General features: G+C 48.3%; 1 protein-coding gene across 2 annotated transcripts; it reads left to right on the top strand.

The window, feature by feature from the left end:
* The first annotated feature begins 1,691 nt into the window (after window positions 1–1,691).
* On the top strand, window positions 1,692–14,651 carry ALAS1 (5'-aminolevulinate synthase 1). 2 transcript variants are annotated; one of them, XM_010985376.3, is made up of 11 exons: window positions 1,692–1,849; window positions 2,809–3,027; window positions 6,175–6,402; window positions 7,214–7,363; window positions 7,784–8,006; window positions 8,887–9,071; window positions 9,608–9,787; window positions 10,142–10,306; window positions 12,025–12,293; window positions 12,995–13,157; window positions 14,342–14,651. In XM_010985376.3, exons 1-11 carry the CDS (start codon window positions 1,699–1,701, stop codon window positions 14,500–14,502), a joined length of 2,094 nt encoding a protein of 697 aa, XP_010983678.2. In that variant the 5' UTR covers window positions 1,692–1,698; the 3' UTR covers window positions 14,503–14,651. The 2 variants fall into 2 exon arrangements, with proteins under 2 accessions (XP_010983678.2, XP_010983685.1); XM_010985383.3 differs by lacking the exons at window positions 1,692–1,849; window positions 2,809–3,027 and adding an exon at window positions 4,769–6,066.
* The last annotated feature ends 977 nt before the right edge of the window (window positions 14,652–15,628 follow it).

The following is a 15,628-nucleotide window of genomic DNA, read 5'->3' as shown; positions in this document are numbered from 1 at the left end:
TGGAGTAATAGCCTTCTCCTCCATCTGGAATTATTTACAACATTCTCTTTCATTTTTCATGTGGGTCTGCTTTGTTTCCCAACATTTCCCTCTATTAAACAGGAAACTCCCAGAGGGCTGGAAACTTGTTGGTTTAAGCAATAAGCCTCTGACTTCACCTGACCCTCCTGCCAAGCACAAGCAGGGCTGGGAGAGCTTTACAATGAGGAAATGGAGTCTTAGAGAGGTTGTGGCCTGCCTAAGACCAAATAAGATTCAGAGCTGGGGCTTCTCCAGCTCCAATATCCAGCTCTGCTTCTGCTTAGCCTCTGATCACTCAAATAGCCCTGCAAGGCAGGCAGAACAGAGATTATGGGTCCATTGCCCAGATAAGGAAAGTGAGGCCCTGAGACTGGCAAAAGTACTCAGTACCATCTTTATCCTGTTTCTAGCAGCACTTAGGTCTGACCTTTTCTCTTACCTCCTCTCTGACTGGTGGGCATTACCCAGGGCCCCTCAGCAGGATGAGGCAGAGCTGGGCCTTGGATTCCCAGGCAAAGCCCTCACTCTGGACCCCTGGACTGGTCCCACTGCCACTCTAGACCCAGAGGCCTCCTCTAAAGGTGGACTCATCTCACCTGCCTTGAAGCTGGTCAGAGGCCCAGAGAGGGTACTGGGAAGGACCTGGACACACCTTGGTCATCATCACTCCAGACTTTGTTCCTCTTACTAATGCTCAGCTGGAGAAGGATCAACCTGGACGGCCCTTTCCTCAAGGTGGAGGAGGGCAGCTCTGAGCCTGGCACAGGTCCAGCCCAACCAAACCCAAGTTAAGCTGGGAAGGGTGTGGAGGAAGGCCAGGCTGGCGTTCCTGAGAGGGGTTTGCCAAGCTCTATCCTGCAGGTGTGGTTTGGGGGAGACTCAAAGGAGGTAAGGCTGACTGTGAACTTCGGGAGAGAGTCCTGAGTCATCCAGCTGGTTCCCAGCCAGAGTGGCCAGCAAGGGACTTTGGAAAGCCCACAGTGGAAAATAAAAATAAGAACTAATATGTGTTAAACCCCAACTATGTGTCAGGCCCCATGCTTCCACCCTCCCCTGCCAGTGTGTGGTGTATGGGTTCCATGCAGCCCTGTTCCTTGTGTTCCTTCTCTGAATCAGGTGAAGTCCCTTCATCTCGGACCATAAAGTGCCAGAGCTAGGTCTCCTTCCCCTTCTGCTCCTCCTCACTCACCTCCCTCCAGACCCCAACGAATCAGCCCCAAGACCACTTCATCCTTGGTCACTCCAGCCCCACCTCCTCCGGGAAGTCCTCTGCTGTGAAAACAAGCCCTGGGGTAGGGCGGATCCTGCTTAAGATCCTGGTCCGGAACCCCTTGTTTCCCCTCTCTCCTCTATGTCAAATACCCATCTTTACAGCCTTACAGCCCCCCAGTTGGCTCTAGTGGCGCTTCCCCTAGGATTCTGCCCTTTAATGCCCCACCGTAGGGGCGTAGGGTTCTGAAGCATAGAGTAGTTGGTGAGGAACCACAAGGTGGTGCAGGATGAAGTCACCCGTCCACATCCGTGCCCTTCGTCCTCCCGGCAGGTGATCCCGGGAAGCGGTGGCGGCAACCTCACCCACCGAGCCCAGACAGGAGGGCCACTCCGCCGGCTCCGCCCTTCCGACTCCAGGAGCTCGCCGCGGCGCGCCTGCGCGGGGACAGCCATCGCCCATGGCGCATGCGCAGTTGTCTCTCCCGCTGTATATTAGGACGACTGGAGTCCCGGCCTGAGGATTCTCGCCGACAAGGGCAACGGCTGGTTCGGCTCATCAGCTGGGGTACCCTCGGCCAACGCCGCTGTCGCCAGCTCCGCAGAGTTCTCCGCGCAGGTGAGGACCCGCGCTCAGGGTGCGGAGCGGCCGGGGACCCCCACCGCGTGTCCTGTCTTCCCGCGCCCTGCTCCCTTAGCCGTTGGGACCCCTCCCCCATCGCCCCAATGACCCACAGCCTCGAGGTCAGCGTTCATATGCCAGATCTTTTCCCTGATCGGCCCCCTCCCGACATTTCCCATTTAACCGGCCGCTTTAGAATTCCCTTCTCATACCCCTCCCGTTATTCTCCAGCCCTCGACCCCCGGGTTACCTCTCGTCTCCCGTGCCCAGGACCGGCACCTACCGCCAGACCCAAGGCCCTCGTTTTTTAGCCCTTGCCTTTTACCAGTTAGTCCCAGGAGCACTTCCCCTTGTCCCCCAGGCCTTCTTTATGCCCCCTTCTTAGTTATGCCCAGTTCACCAAGATGTAGGGGCATGATCTCGGTGAAAATCCTGGCCTCAGGAACCCAGGGCTGGGCTGGATGCCTTCTTCGAGTTTGGGAGTGTGGAGACCAGGAGAAGATCAGAATCCCTAAGAGTCCTCTCTGCCTGGACGGATGACAGTGGCTTCTTCCCTGGCCTCACTTCTCCACCTGGGTGTGTGCCAAGGTGTCTTATCTGCACTGTGCATCATCCTTAAGGAGCTTCTGACCTCCCAAACCTGTTCCTGACTTGTCCGTTGTGTCCCACCTCCTTTGTTATTAATCATGGGTATTTACTGTATTTGGTAAAGTTGCTTCGCAGGTGCCTTTGTACCTAGCTGGGGAGTGAAGAAGTTGGTGACTTGGGTAGAGTGTGGTCACTTCTTAGTTGCATCCCTCATCGGTGCTGTCCTTTGACATTTTTGAGTGAGACTTGTTAGTGTCTCAGGTTACCCTTGCTGTCAACTTCAGGTGACACCTGAAAAACCAGGGAACTTGGAGTGGTATTTACCTGATTATTAACAAGTGTTGGTGTCACTCATCATCTCTGTACAGGATCAGTGCACCTCCCGGACATGGAGACTGTGGTTCGCCGCTGCCCATTCTTATCCCGAGTGCCTCAGGCTTTTCTGCAGAAGGCAGGCAAATCTTTGTTGTTCTATGCCCAAAATTGTCCTAAGATGATGGAAGTTGGGGCCAAGCCAGCCCCTCGGGCCCTGTCCACTTCAGCAGTACTCTGCCAGCAGGTCAAAGAAACCCCACCGGCCAATGAGAGTAAGTGTCACAAGCAGTGAAGTCGAGGGTGGCGATGTTTGCATTCATTACAAGATGCTGGAAGCAGTTCTAGTCTACAGTGCTGATGAGGGTCACATTATCAAAGGGGTTAGTCTGTGCCAGGATTGTATCCTAACCATCCTAACCCCACAAAATAGGCACTTCCAATTTTCCCACATTTTTTTTTTTGCAATTTATGAGTATGTGTTATTACTATGGTTACAAACTTTCAGAACAGGACTCTGAGACATTGAACTGAGACTTTGCTGAATATCTTTTGGCTTTGGTGTCCTTTTCCTTCCATCACAGAAGGCAGCCCCCAACTGCAAGGCTTCCAGCAGACTCAGTTTTCCCATCTGATGAAAAAAAGATGAAGCAGTGGCCAGTGTTCCACCTTATAGATTGCACGGCAATGTCTGTTGGAGTCTTAGTGTTTGTCAGTGCCTCATTCATGTAAACATAAAGTTGCAATGTTCTGTTCCAGCCTTTCCTTCACTAGATATTTGGCCCTTTGGCTTTTTTTTCCTTTTAACACACTTTATTTTTAGAGCACTTTTGGGTTCACAGCAAAATTGAGTAGAAGCTTTTAGCTTTTGCAAGTTGTGATTTTTTTTCCCCTTGCGTTTGCTATGTTGTCTGGACTGTGCCTTTTGCCCTCATTCATTTCTCTGTGCTGTGCCTTCCCAAATTCCTGCTAAATTCTTATGTAGTCAGTTATCTTATACATTATATCTTTGGCTCCAGACCATATAGGCTATTGCAGGCTAAACCATCTTCAAAGTCAGTTCTACCTATGTGTTACTCAGTTAGCTGACGCTGTACTGAGGTATCACGCAACCTCCAAATCTCAAGGGCCTAACACATAAAGATTTGCGTCTTGTTCACACAAGATCCACTTTGGGTAATCAAGACAATTCTCTTCTAGGCAGCGACCTGGGATTCCACACTGTGGTGTCCTACAGCTTCACCTCTGAAATAGGTGGCTTTTGCGTCACTGCTGCATTAGGGGAAAGTGAGAGGGTCTCAGACCAGCTTATCTTAGAAATTTTTCGTAGCAGTAAATTTCATTCATGTACAACAGTAATCAATCCAGGGTTAATTTTGCTTCACTTGTATCCCCACACACTCTCTCACTGGACTATTTTGAAACTGGTTCCAGAAATTTCCTCTGTAGATCTCAGTATATGTCTTTAAAAGATATGGCTTCTTCCTAAAAAGCACCATCAAAATACCATTATCACACCCCAAACATGACACAATTTCCTAATGTCAAATATTACATTAGCCCCACCAGCACTTGGGTATTTTAGCCAGGAAGCAACATATAACATCTGTTGGCCAGGACTGGTCACATGACTCCCACTAAATGCAAGGATGCTATTCATTTTCTCTTTTTTAAATTATTTTTTTTTACTCTGGCAAAATGCACTAATGTAAAACTTACCATTGGAACCACTTTTAAGTGTAAGCAGTGTAAGTACATTCATATTTCTCTTCAGCCATCACCCCCAGCCAGTGTCCAGAAGTCTCTTTAAACTGACACTCACTCAGTGCTAACTCCCCATCCTCCTCCCCAAGGCCCAGGCAAACATTCCTCTTTCTGTCTCTAGGAATTTGAGTACTCTCGAAACCTCACATAAGTGGAATCATGCAGAACTTGTTGCAGTAGTGATTTTTTTTTGACGTGCATATTATTTTGTATATGATTTTTAAATTTTTGTTTTTAATAAAGAGATCAGAGTTAAATTTAGTTTTAGTCTACCTCTGCCAGGAGAGGATGAGGCTCTTCAGATTCTACTTAATTCTAGAGAATAATTTACGTTATAGGCCGTGTCAGGTGTGTTCTCTGAATGTGGACTTGCAAGAGAAGAATGTTTTTTTCTTTTAGTAGAAAGGATTTAATCCTTTGTAGGATTTTTTTTCCTCTTTACCATTGTTCAGGAGTTGGTTACAGGTTTTTTTACTGAACAATCAAAATCCTCTTTTACCATTCTGTCCCTAGCAATAGATCTCTCTTCTAGTCTTGGTTGAGTAAAATGTGGCTTTTACAGACTAGCATGCAAACATCACAAATGATATTCACAAACTATTTACTAGCTTAGGTAGATCTTTATAATGAAAAACGCAGGATAAACATGTACATGAGAATAAGTAAAACTTGTTTTAAACCTGTACATGGGGGGAATAAGATAATATACCAAGTTGTCTGCAATAGTTATGTTTTGAATGATAGAACTGTTTTTACTTTTCTAGACTTCCTACAGTGACTATGTATTTACTGACTTTTATAGTGAATGAAATGAACTTGAAAGCAATTTTTGTTTTACTTTTCTTCATAGAAGATTTTAATAAAGCTGTCTTGAGACAGCTTACCCAAGTTGTAGGAGAGCCCAGCCTATGACTCACAGGAGTATTCCAGGATGATGAAGAAAGACTTTTCTAGAAGGAAGATGAATGCATTTGCTCAAGGGGAGAGGGAAGTCATTATAACTAGAAGCATAATCACCAGCCAACTGTGTTAAGTTATGAGCTTTGATGGATCTAGATGAGAAGGAAGAGGTGTGTGAAGGTGACTGATGTCCCTGTGGCCTCTGCTTAGCATACTGATAGTTTGAACTCTAGCAGACAACAATCCAAAGACCTTGCTTTTAGCCTAGCTTCTCTTGCTAAGAAGAAAACCAGTAGTTTATAGGTTAAGCAACAGTAAGCCTTTTTGTCAAGAATCTGTTTAGAAACATTAGCAGAGAAAAAGTTGTATGACCACTGCCAATTACCTTCAAGAGTGTGTCCTCTCATGAAGCATGTGGAGCATACTTGGGGTAGATTTACTGGAAATAATCCAACTCAAAGACTCTGGGCTGTCTAAAAGTAGAAAACTACTTCAGGGATTTGTAAGGGAGAAATACGGTGGCTTTTTCGAGAGGTAGGTGGATGTGCCAGTGAAGTCTTCACAGGAGCGTTTCCAGTGGGGCAGATGAAAGAACAGGTGAACTGGCAGAACCTACTGAGAATACAGTTGTGTCTGGATCATGGGGCAGAGTAAGTATAAACTTTGTCTTTGAGGCAAGAAGTGAAAGAAACAAGTGGCTTTCTTGTGTGCTGTGCGACCAGATCTGATGCGTCTGTTTTTCCATCTCCCCACCTCAGAGGACAAAACTGCCAAAGCTGAGGTTGGGCAGGCTCCTGATGGACCCCAGCGGACTCTTGATGGCACGCAGCTTCCACCCGGACACCCCTCCCTTCCCGGGAGCCAGGGCACGGCGAGCAAGTGCCCTTTCCTGGCAGCCCAGATGAGCCAAGGGGGCAGCAGTGTCTTCCGCAAAGCCAGCCTAGAGCTTCAGGAGGATGTGCAGGAGATGCACGCCGTGAGGAAAGGTAAACAGACTGCATGAGCCGTCAGGAAGAGTGAACGGGTCCTTGGGCGCTTTCGGGCCCTCAGATTTATGCATGAACTATTATTAGGGAAGTATTTGTGTCAACACCTTCTTCTTTTAGGGCCAAGGGGGAAGGTCATCAAGATAGACAGTCAGAGGACTATATGGCAAAATGTGGGACTTTCTTTCCTGTGTGTGTGTGTGTGTGTGTGTGTGTGTGTGTGTGTGTGTGTGTGTGTGATGTAACCAGCTTTTATAGGAATTGCTTAGTTTCTGAAAATGCCCTACAGGCATAGACTCTTACCACTTGTGCCTTGTTTCTTTCCCACCATCTGGTGGGGTAAAAGGTAAGACACAGTGTCACTGCAGTAAGTGGTGGTCTTAGGACTCCCAAGCTGTGTGTCTTACTGATGGTCATGGAGTGGCAACCTTCATTCCAGTTGTGGCTGTATCCATGGAACACACAGTGTCCCCCAAAATCCTCACTAGCAGAAATGATACACACAGCTAGAATTGTCGTCCATGAAGAAAATTATCTCAGTTAGGGTCAGGGGTAAGATGGGGAAGGCATGCCCACCAGCTAGAAAGCTCTGGGCTTTAATGTTCCTCAGAGCTGGCTGGTAGCCCTGAAAACAAAGCCAGACAGTAACTCAAGAAGAAGAGCAGCTCCATGCACTCAGTTCCATCCAACTTTGGTTCTGATGGGTTATTTTTGTGCACTAGGCAGGAAGCCATTTTTGACAAGATGTCTGGAAGGTATTATCAGCTCAGAATAGAACATTGGTCCCCTTTCTCTTGTTACTTTTGTTCAGAGGTTGCCCAAACGTCAGTGAACCCAAGTGTGATTAGTGTAAAGACCGACGGAGGGGAGCCGAGTGGATTGCTGAAGAACCTTCAGGACATGATGCGAAAGCAAAGACCAGAACGAGTGTCCCATCTTCTTCAGGATAACCTGCCAAAATGTGAGTCTCATCATTTGCCTGATGCAGCACAATTTATAACTTAAACATACGTTGAATTAAACATAATTGTGTGGCGAGTTGTGGATTAAAAGCCATATCCCTTGCTTGGTGCAGGTAGGCGCTCTTGGTTGTAGTGAATACCATTGCTCTTTGGAGCCTGCCTCCTCTCCCTTAGTACCTGTGGTCTGCTCACAGTAAGTGTTGTGCTGAGCACTCGACATATGCCATGTCATTTGAGACATACACAGTCAGTTTCACGATGAGGATGTCAAGTAACTTCCCCAAATGGGTACTTCATTAATTTGTCCAGAATCTCCCTGCAATCAAGTGACCAAGCTGGGATTGGAACCCAGGTCTTATACCAAATTCTAGATGAGCTTCTTAACCATCAGACTGTACCATCTTTTGTTTGGTTTTTAGCTGTTTCCACTTTTCAGTATGATCGTTTCTTCGAGAAGAAAATTGATGAGAAAAAGAATGACCATACTTATCGAGTTTTCAAAACTGTGAACCGGAAAGCACAGTTCTTCCCCATGGCCGATGACTATTCAGACTCGCTTATCACTAAAAAGCAGGTGTCTGTCTGGTGTAGCAATGACTACCTAGGGATGAGTCGCCATCCACGGGTGTGTGGGGCCGTCATGTAAGTAGCCCTCAGCTTTCAGCTACCACTGACGTGATTTGATGAGACATTGATGGCTTATTGGGGTTGGATCTTTTATGGGGGTAATATTCAGCAACTAAAAGTGTGTCACAGTGAAGTACTATTCTTAGCCTTTACAACTATTTACAGATTACTTTGAAAGAAGCCCTAGTGTGTAAGTAGTTGGTGGAGCCCCTGTATGTGAGAGGGTTCAAGTTTATGGGCTCATTGACTGCGTGGGTCCGCTCACTTCTACCTCTCCACCAGCGAGTGCCCCTTTGACACCAGGCAGTCTTGCACAGAGGCGTCCTTGCTTATGGCTGTGGTTGGAGAAATCCAAATCTCACAGCAGCAAAGAGAAAGCTACTTCAGAAAGACATTAAAAAGGAGGGGAGAGCCCGTCATGCATGTCCTTCAGGAGGTGTGCCATGGCTAGGGATGCTTGGGAGAGTTGCTTTTCAAACTCCCCCCGGAGGCTTGCTAAAGAGAGCACAGTCTGAGGTTGAGTAATAGAGATACCCTACCATTATGTGACTGGTTGGCAGAGGGTTCAGGTAACCACCATCTAAGATGTCCCTTTAGAGACTCATGTCGTGTTATTGGAGAGAGTGACGTTTGTCAGAGAAAAGCACCCTCAGTAAATTAACTACAACAACTGACTGCTAGATGAACCCTTGTTCTTGATGCTCCCTAGAGGTGCCATCACCGTAGTGCTGAGTCTAAAGATGAAGTTGGTTGAAACTTCTGGCCCCAGGTTTCCCAGGGAGAGAGTTACTAGTTTAACATAAGTTTCAGTCCCTAGATCCTGAAGAGAGGAACTATTTACACAGTATTCAGAACCATGAGATATATTTTCTGTCTGCCCTTTTTTTTTTTCAAGAGACACTTTGAAACAGCATGGTACTGGAGCAGGCGGTACTAGAAATATTTCTGGAACTAGTAAATTCCATGTGGACCTGGAGCAGGAGCTGGCTGACCTCCACGGGAAAGATGCAGCACTCTTGTTTTCCTCGTGCTTTGTGGCCAATGACTCGACCCTCTTCACTCTGGCTAAGATGATGCCAGGTAAGGAAGCCTGTGGTGGGGGCCTTTGAGTTTGAGGGGGTTTCTTAGTAGTAACAGGGATATCGGTAGCAAAGAAGGCTTACAAAACCACTCAAGAGTCATGATGGCATCTGGGAGCATTTGTTCTTGAATTGAACATGAAGTGCTAACTGTACAAGTTCCAGTAGAACTTGGTAACAGTGAAGAGTCAGATTTGCAGGGCTCATCTTTAAGCTAATTAATTCAGATGTGCTTTGTATTCTAAGAAAATCCTTTGGAGAATTCTCTTAATCATTTGTAGTTATCTTTCAATTGAGTTTGGAGTAAGGCAGCCAGATTTAAAAGCAGATTAATTGCCTACCATGGGTTATTCTGCACTTACGGGCCTTCTCAGAGGAGAAGCACTAGTTTATTTTGCCAGGAAGAAACTGGCGTGCAGTGTCTTTTCCTACTGGGCAAAAGCAGCATTTTCAGGGCGAAGTCTGTTGTCCTTGACTGTCAAAGAAGTAATTTGTTTTTGGTGCAAATGGCAGTAAATAGCATTTCTGTCATGTTAGGCTGTGAGATTTACTCTGATTCTGGGAATCACGCCTCCATGATCCAAGGGATTCGGAACAGCCGAGTGCCAAAATACATCTTCCGGCACAATGATGTCAGCCACCTCAGAGAACTGCTGCAGAGAGCTGACCCCACGGTCCCCAAGATTGTTGCATTTGAAACTGTCCACTCAATGGACGGTGAGTCTACATAGAGTAGAGGCCAATATGAAATCTCAAATGAAAACAAAGCCTGAACTTGTTAAAAGTGTGATGTTTATTTTGTTTCTGCAATTTCTGTTTTGTTTTTTTTTTTCACTGCCAGGGTTTTGTAACTGGGGGACACTGTATGGATTTGGGTGAATGTAGATTTTCTACTCTGGCTTTTATTAGGCTCTAAGACCCCAAGGTAACCTAGAAACTAGGGGAAGCTAATTTTTTTCCCCAATAGTAAAAATGATACCTTAGAACGTAAGTTGTTGTGTTCTAACTCTTACCAAAACAAAAATCTGTGAAATACCAAGTGCTTCAGAGTGGTCTGTGGTCTCTCCTCAGGGGCAGTGTGCCCACTAGAAGAGCTGTGTGATGTGGCCCATGAGTTTGGAGCGATCACCTTCGTGGATGAGGTCCACGCAGTGGGGCTGTATGGGGCTCGAGGCGGAGGAATTGGCGATCGGGATGGAGTTATGCCTAAAATGGATATCATTTCTGGAACACTTGGTATGTATGCTCTGCACAGACTGTAATCTGCACTAAAATTACATAACCCTAACAAGGCCAAGGGCTGCTGGGTCAGGTGAGGAGATGGTGTGACAGCATCTAAAGCCTGGGCCACATTTTTGAGTGAGTTTTTATTATCTAAGTAAGTGGCACAGCTTAGCAGAATTCCTTGAATCACAGAGGCATAGTCCACAGAATCAAAGTAAATCTCACAGCCTAACATGACAGAAGTGCCACTTGTTGCCTTTTGAGCTCATTCCAAGCATAGTTGTGGCTCCAGCTATACACCACGGCCACAGCTTTTACTCTCTGTGCGTCAGATTGTTCCCTTATGCTTAAAAAAAAAAGAAAGGAAAAGAATTTTAGTGTTGTTCTCCTAGAGCAGTTGTCAGGACCTGCAGGCTGAGGCATTGTGTTGTGAAGTACTAAGCTCTGTGCCTATAGCATGGGAGCCATGCCAGTTCACTCGGCTACTTTGTATTTCCTTGGCTCCTCCTACTTGAGAGGCAGTGTCTCTTGGAGCCAGACTCCAGACTCCTCCAAATCCATAGCCATGTTGCCTGCTGGGTGTTAATCCTGGCCTGCATAACTCACTAGCTGTGTGACCTTGGGTTGGTGGTCAACTTCTCTGTGCCTCAGCTTCCTCGTCAGTATAATGGAGATAACAACAGAACCTGCCTCAGTTTGAAGAAGATAAGTGAACTGTGTGCAGACAGTTACTGTAGACAGTATCTGTGTGGTAAAAAGGCAACCTGTACCAACTTGAGGATGTCAGAAGTTAGGCAGCTAGAGAGCCATGTAACAATTAGCAAAAATGCCATTTACAGCCTGCACTTGGTAAGGGAAGGGCAGGCAAAAAAGAGCGTCCTTCAGCACCGTCAAGGGGTGTGAGAACCTTTTGCAGACCCGGAGAGCCTGGGGGTTCACAGAGCTGAGCCTTGCTGGGAGGAAAGCACTCATTCACACGTCCAAATTCCAGCAGCCCTTTTCTTGTAAAGAGTTCTCATGCAGGTATGGTCGTTGTGAAATGAAAGAGGCTGGAGAGAGAAGTTTTCCAGTGTAAGAGCAACCCAGCCGTGCGTGGGGTCCAAGCAAGAATGTTAATTACAGAACATCACATTAAGATCAACAAAGACTCTCCTGGAGTTGTTAGTCCTGAAACTTGAGATACCGATTACATAAGTGGACTTAACAAGAACTGAAAAATGAGGCTGGCCCTAAATCAGCCGTCACAGGTTCTGACTTCTCATATTCATCCAGCAAATGCTCTTTCTTAGTTTTGTGATTACTGAAATAGAAAATAAAACCAGTCACGCCAAAACAGTTCTCGCCTTAGCTGGGTTCTGTTCCGGCCTCAGGGGTAACGCTCACGGAGGGCACTGGGCTCAGACCCTCTCCTGGAGCACAGGCAGTGCAGACGCCAGGGATGCAGCCGGCCTGCTGAGAAGGGAGGTGGGAAGGGAGGCGGCACTTGGTGTTCTGGCACTGCACCTGCATTTTGATCCTGGTCAGACACCAGCTTGGTCACATGACTTCGGGCAAGCCCCTTTCATAACGTCCTCAGCTTCTTCCCGTTTGGAAATGGGTGAACATTCCTTTACCTGAGTCTTAGGGCAGGTTATGACAAGAAAGAGCAGAGTAAATGTTCTGAGGCTCTGCAGCACCTGGCTGTGCACTTAGGGGCAGTTGCTATAATAAATGAGCCCATCTCCCCCCAGGCAAAGCCTTTGGCTGTGTTGGAGGGTACATCGCCAGCACGAGTTCTCTGATCGACACTGTCCGATCCTACGCGGCTGGCTTCATCTTCACCACCTCCCTGCCGCCCATGCTGCTGGCTGGAGCGCTGGAGTCCGTGCGGATCCTGAAGAGCGCTGAGGGCCGGGCGCTTCGCCGCCAGCACCAGCGCAACGTCAAGCTCATGAGGCAGATGCTGATGGATGCCGGCCTCCCCGTCGTCCACTGCCCCAGCCACATCATCCCTGTTCGGGTAATGACTTGTCTATGACTGAACTGGCTGGGGGCCTCTGCACAGGATGTCATATGTTCTGGTTCAGTCCTTCCTGAAGTGGGGCTGGGGCAATGTGACTGCCGGGGCAAAGGGCTGTAGCCAGTGGCCCTCTGCCATGTTTCCACCTTTGGTTGACTTCACAGTGAGAATGAGGCCTTTGAACTCAGCAGGCTGGAGTGGAGGTTCCTCCTCCAGAGCACTGGTTAAACACAGGGCTTGTATCTGGGAAGCTCCGGAAGCCTGAGCTTGGCTAGCTTTGAAGTATGGCTCTCTATTCATTTCATTTAGAAACAGGTCTTCCCCTCCCCACTACAAGGGTAGCCCTGTTGGTGTCACAGTTGAATTCATCTAATTAGTAGAGCTGGTATAACCAAAGCTGCCTTCATCCCCAGGGTGCACATGTCCAACTGCCATCATACAGGGGTCACAGAACCTCCGATTTTCCCCATTGAAGTCTGGGAGGGAGATCAGTGTGCAGTTTACCTCTAACGTGGTTTTAGCTCTCTGGTCTGTCTTGAACAACGCTGGACCCTTTAAACTACAGGCATCTGGGCAACGCTTTACCTCCGCCAGCCTTGCATATGGTGCTCCAGCCTGAGCCACGTAGGCATGTGTCCATTAGTCTCTGCTGAGAGGTCGTCCATCCTGGTCTGGCCTTACCTTCTGTTCTCATCAAACAGATAGCAGATGCTGCTAAAAACACAGAGGTTTGTGATGAACTAATGAGCAGACATAACATCTACGTCCAAGCGATCAATTACCCCACGGTGCCCCGGGGGGAGGAGCTGCTGCGCATCGCCCCCACGCCTCACCACACACCGCAGATGATGAACTACTTCCTCGGTGAGTACCGAGGGCTGCCGGCACCTCGTGGGAGAGCGGCACGAAGCTGCCTTTGCAGTGTTTAGAGTTAAACCTTTCAGAGGCATTCAGATTTGTTTCTTCTTTTTCCAAGCAATTAAGAGTGTTCTCAAATGGTATAAAACTATTTAGTTGTTTGATTTCACTTCAGGATGGTACGATCGTTTGGGAAGCTCTGCGGGAGCCTGCTGATCCCCTCATCGTTTCCCCTTCCCCCTTGTCCCTGTGACTTGAGGACGCTCAGCAACAGCTGTTGCGGGGGAAAGGAGAGGCCTCCTGAGCTCGGCTCTGCACCTCTCCGTCCCCTGAGCCAACTCCACCCCTGACCCCTCTCGATGAGGGTACCTGCTCGGTATTCTGCCTCTCACAGTTCTATAAACCCAATCCTCCACCCTCGTGTCCACCTAAAAGCAGAGACTGAATGGGCCTCTTAAGGTGGCCTCTGCCTCACATTTGCATTGCCCTCCTGAGTCCCTACCTGACCTGAGGGGCTTCTGCTGCCTTCAGCCTTGAGGGCCACTCTGCTAGGAATGCTCACCTCGACCTAGTGGAGCCATGCAGGAGCAACTACTTCCTTGAAGGCATGTAAAGTAAAGCCAGAGTTGGGTTTTCTCTATTTTTATAATAGTCTTAGTGAGACAGAATTCACATACCACAAATTCCACCGTCTCAAATTATACAGTTTCGTGGTTTTTAGGTAATGTGCAGTTGTCACCACTCTGATTCCAAAACATTTTCATCACTTCCAAGAGAACCCTGCACCCCTTAGCAGCCACTTCCCAGCCCCTCTTCCCCAGCCCGTCAACCACTGACCACTCTCCTTCTCTGTGGACTTTCCTTTGTGTTACATCTTATTTAAGTGGAATTGTCCAGGATGTGGTCCTTTATGCCTGGTCTCTCACAACACAGTGTTTCCAAGGTTCGTTCATCCACCTTGCAGCATGAATCAGCACTTCATTTCTTTTTATTGCCAAGTAATGCGTATACCACACTTTGTCTGTCCATCAGTTGATGGATGTTTGGGGGGTTCCCACTTTTTGACTATTATGAAAATAATCCTGCTGTGAATATTTGTGTGCAAGTTTTTGTTTGGTTTGGGGGCATATATTTCCATTTCTGTTGGGTACATACTCCCTTTAATTTTTAAAAACTGTATCGCCTCACAGAGAATCTGCTGGCCACGTGGAAGCGAGTTGGGCTGGAACTCAGGCCACATTCCTCAGCCGAGTGCAACTTCTGCAGGCGGCCACTGCATTTTGAAGTGATGAGTGAAAGAGAGAAATCCTACTTCTCCGGTATGAGCAAGTTGGTGTCTGCTCAGGCCTGAGTGTCGTGACCTCAGTCACTGCACCTAACCCCAGGCCACTCTGCATCTAGATAGGCTCTCCACAATTGTCTTTGTGTGTGAATTAAATTATATTAAAATTTAATCAATAGTAAACACATAGTCCTGAAAATAAAATCTTGTCTAAGTGACAGGTCCTCCTGTTTCTGGCTCCTGAATCCAGAAGTCATTTTCTTCATCCCTTTAAACTTCAGACAGTGCGGAATGCAGACCCTCCCACTCTGCTCGAACTAGCCCGGTCACCCCAGAGCAGCAGCTATTTCACTGTCTCCCCTCCAACCTGACTCGGGCAGTGGGTGCTGCGCGGTGGTCCTGCTGTGGCCGCCTCCCTCCCGCCCTCCCTCTCAGCCACTGCCCCAACCCCATACTTCCCCCTATACTTCCCGGTTGGTGGGTCCCAATCAGGCTTGTCTGTAACTCGACCCTCCCAGAACAGCGGAGGGTCGTGCTCCTTACCCTAACTCCTGCCAGACTGCTGCCACTGTGTTCTGGGTCCTGTCACTTCTCGTACATTCCTGCAACCATTTCTTGTCTTCTCTGTGCTGAATTTCTCCCCGTTGGCCTGCAGCATGCGCTGGCCCATCCTAAAAATAAACAAGCTCCCCCTCAGTCTCTACCCTCCTCTAAGGCCAGGAGCTGCCGCATCCCCCTGTCCCGCCCCTTTTCTGCTCAGCCCTCCCCACCTGCGTCCTTGCCGAGGCTGCTCCTTCTCGCCACGCTTTTCTCTGTCTTGCCAGGGGCCGGTTCTGAGTTCCTTTCACTGGATCTCCCAGTGGTATTTGAGATGGTTGCCCTCAGCCTCTCTACGGCTTTCTCTCAGTTTCCATGCCACCAGCCTCTCCTGACTATTTTCCTCCCCCTTCCTGAGCCGGGGCTTCCTAGAACGTGGAGCGCCCACCAGCTTCATCTCTAGTTGCACTTAACGCTTCCCCTCCGCGCACAGGATCTCCCCCAGCCTTGGTCTTCGGTTCCAGCAGCACGTTGTGGCTGGCTGCCCACAAACACGCACCTGAGCCAGGCGGGTCCTGAGGGCGCCCCGGGCCTGCCCGCCCCTCCCATCTTCCCATCACCCACCGCATCACCCGGCCTCCCCACGCGAGATTTAGCA

This window comes from Camelus dromedarius, chromosome 17 (assembly GCF_036321535.1).
Source record: "Camelus dromedarius isolate mCamDro1 chromosome 17, mCamDro1.pat, whole genome shotgun sequence".
Classification (NCBI taxonomy): Eukaryota; Metazoa; Chordata; class Mammalia; order Artiodactyla; family Camelidae; genus Camelus; species Camelus dromedarius.
Note: the sequence above shows the minus strand (reverse complement) of the source record. Positions and strands in the feature narration are given on the sequence as shown.